A 2,116-nucleotide genomic window follows, 5' to 3' on the forward strand; every position below is an offset into this window, starting at 1 on the left:
CCCATCCCACCCCTTCCTTCCCGAGGCACCATCCCCACCTTTCCCGGGGCCGTCTGTCGATCCTCTTGTCGTCCTCCAGCTGCCGCTGGAGCTTTTCCTGCTCCTTCTGGAGCCGCTCCTCCACCTCCCGCTCCCGAGCCGCCGTATCCACGGGCTTGGCGCCCCCGAAGATGGAAGCAGCCCGGCTGGAYTGGGCAGCAGGAGCTGCGGAGGTTTCCTCTTCCTTGGGAGCGCTCCGGGGCTTCAGTTGGAGCTTCGGCCTCTGGGTGGGACCTGGGAAGGAGCCGGGAGATCATGGTGGGTACGGATCCCACCTGGATAATCCCTGTCCCATCCCAACATTCCCAAGGGATCAGCACACCTTTCCTGAGGGATCACTCCCACCCTCTTACACTGTTCCATGGTTCCCCATCCCACCCCACCTTTCCACAGGGATCATTCCCTGTCCTTCCCACATTTCCACAGGGATCATTCTCATCCCACCCCACCTTTCCCAAGGGATCATTCCCTGTCCTTCCCACAGGGATCATTCCTATCCCACCCCACCTTCCCCAAGGGACCATTCCCTGTCCTTCCCACCTTTCCACAGGGATCATTCCCATCCCATCCCACCTTTCCCAAGGGACCATTCCCTGTCCTTTCTTTGTACAGGGATCATTCCTATCCCCCCCCACCTTTCCCAAGGGACCATTCCCCGTCCTTCCTACCTTTCCATGGGGATCATTCCCATCCCATCCCACCTTTCCCAAGCGATAATTCCCTGTCCTTCCCACCTTTGCACAGGGATCATTCCTATCCCACCCCACCTTTCCACAGGGATCATTCCTATCCCACCCCACCTTCCCCAAGGGACCATTCCCCGTCCTTCCCATCTTCCCATGGGGATCATTCCCATCCCACCCCACCTTTCCCAAGGGACCATTCCCYGTCCTTCCCATCTTCCAACGGGGATCATTCCCATCCCACCCCACCTTTCCCAAGGGACCATTCCCTGTCCTTCCCACCTTTCCACAGGGATCATTCCCATCCCATCCCACCTTTCCCAAGGGATCATTCCCTGTCCTTTGCACAGGGATCATTCCCATCCCACCCCACCTTTCCCAAGGGACCATTCCCTGTCCTTCCCATCTTCCCACGGGGATCATTCTCATCCCATCCCACCTTTCTCAAGAGACCCTTCCCACCCCATCCCACCTTTCCCATGGAATCATTCCCATTGCATCCCACCATTCCCAAGGGACCATYCCCTRYYSYTCCCACCTTTCCCCAGAGATCATTCCCACCCCATCACACTTTTCCATGGGGATCACTCCCTTCCACCTTTCCCAAGGGATGGTTCCCATTCTATCCAACCTTTCCCGAGGGAACAGCCCACCTCTGTCCTCGCGACGGAAATCATCCCGGCCGTAATCATCCCGGGAATTCCACCGATCCATCCGGTCATCCCGCCGGTCATAACGATCCTCGTAGCCGCGGTAGTCATCGTCCCGGCGGTATCCGCTTCCAAAGGCTCTCCGGCCACTGCCTATTCGGGAATCGTAGCCTGGGCAAGGAGATGGATCCATCTGGGATAACGCAGCCCAGAGTCCCAGTGACAAGAGTTTGGGAATTTGGGTCTSGCTCCCGCTTTCTCTGCCTCTGAAATCCCTTGGGAATTCCCACCTCGGTCGTAATCCCTGCTGCGGTCATCGTAGCGATCCCGGCTGCCAAAGCCACGGTCCATGTCCCGCCGCGGCCCGTCCCGATACCGGTCATCATAGCGATCCCGATATCCTGCAAGGGGAATGGGGTTTTACTGGGATAGACACAGATTCCACGAGCAAGGAGGAAAATCCTGGTGCTGCTCCAGGTGGGAGAGGGGGAGGCCCTATTTATCCTACGAACTGGGAATGAGCTTAGGTGGGAATAAAGTGTTGTGGGAAGGAAGGGTTTTGGGGAATGAAGGGTTTTGGGGAATGAAGGGTTTTGGGGAATGAAGGGCTTTGGGGAATGAAGGGTTTTGGGGAATGAAGGGTTTTGGGAATGAAGGGTTTTGGGAATAAAGCGTTTTGGGAATAAAGCGTTTTGGGATTGAAGGGTTTTGGCATTGAAGGGTTTTGGCATTGAAGGGTTTTGG

At 56.8% G+C, this 2,116-nt stretch overlaps 1 protein-coding gene across 1 annotated transcript in view; it reads right to left on the reverse strand.

Moving 5' to 3' along the window:
• Positions 1–10: 10 nt before the first annotated feature.
• The window catches only part of EIF4B (eukaryotic translation initiation factor 4B), a gene marked incomplete at both ends in the record, with an annotated part of 11,570 nt that continues 9,464 nt past the window's right edge, over positions 11–2,116 (reverse strand). Inside the window, 3 exons of the mRNA XM_057388447.1 lie at positions 11–273; positions 1,376–1,543; positions 1,663–1,773. Of these exons, the coding sequence (XP_057244430.1) occupies positions 11–273; positions 1,376–1,543; positions 1,663–1,773 (542 nt within the window). The remainder of the gene's footprint in view (positions 274–1,375; positions 1,544–1,662; positions 1,774–2,116) is intronic.

Source organism: Malurus melanocephalus, unplaced genomic scaffold (assembly GCF_030028575.1).
Source record: "Malurus melanocephalus ecotype Western Australia unplaced genomic scaffold, MMel_1.1 scaffold_1941, whole genome shotgun sequence".
In the NCBI taxonomy this organism is placed as follows: domain Eukaryota; kingdom Metazoa; phylum Chordata; class Aves; order Passeriformes; family Maluridae; genus Malurus; species Malurus melanocephalus.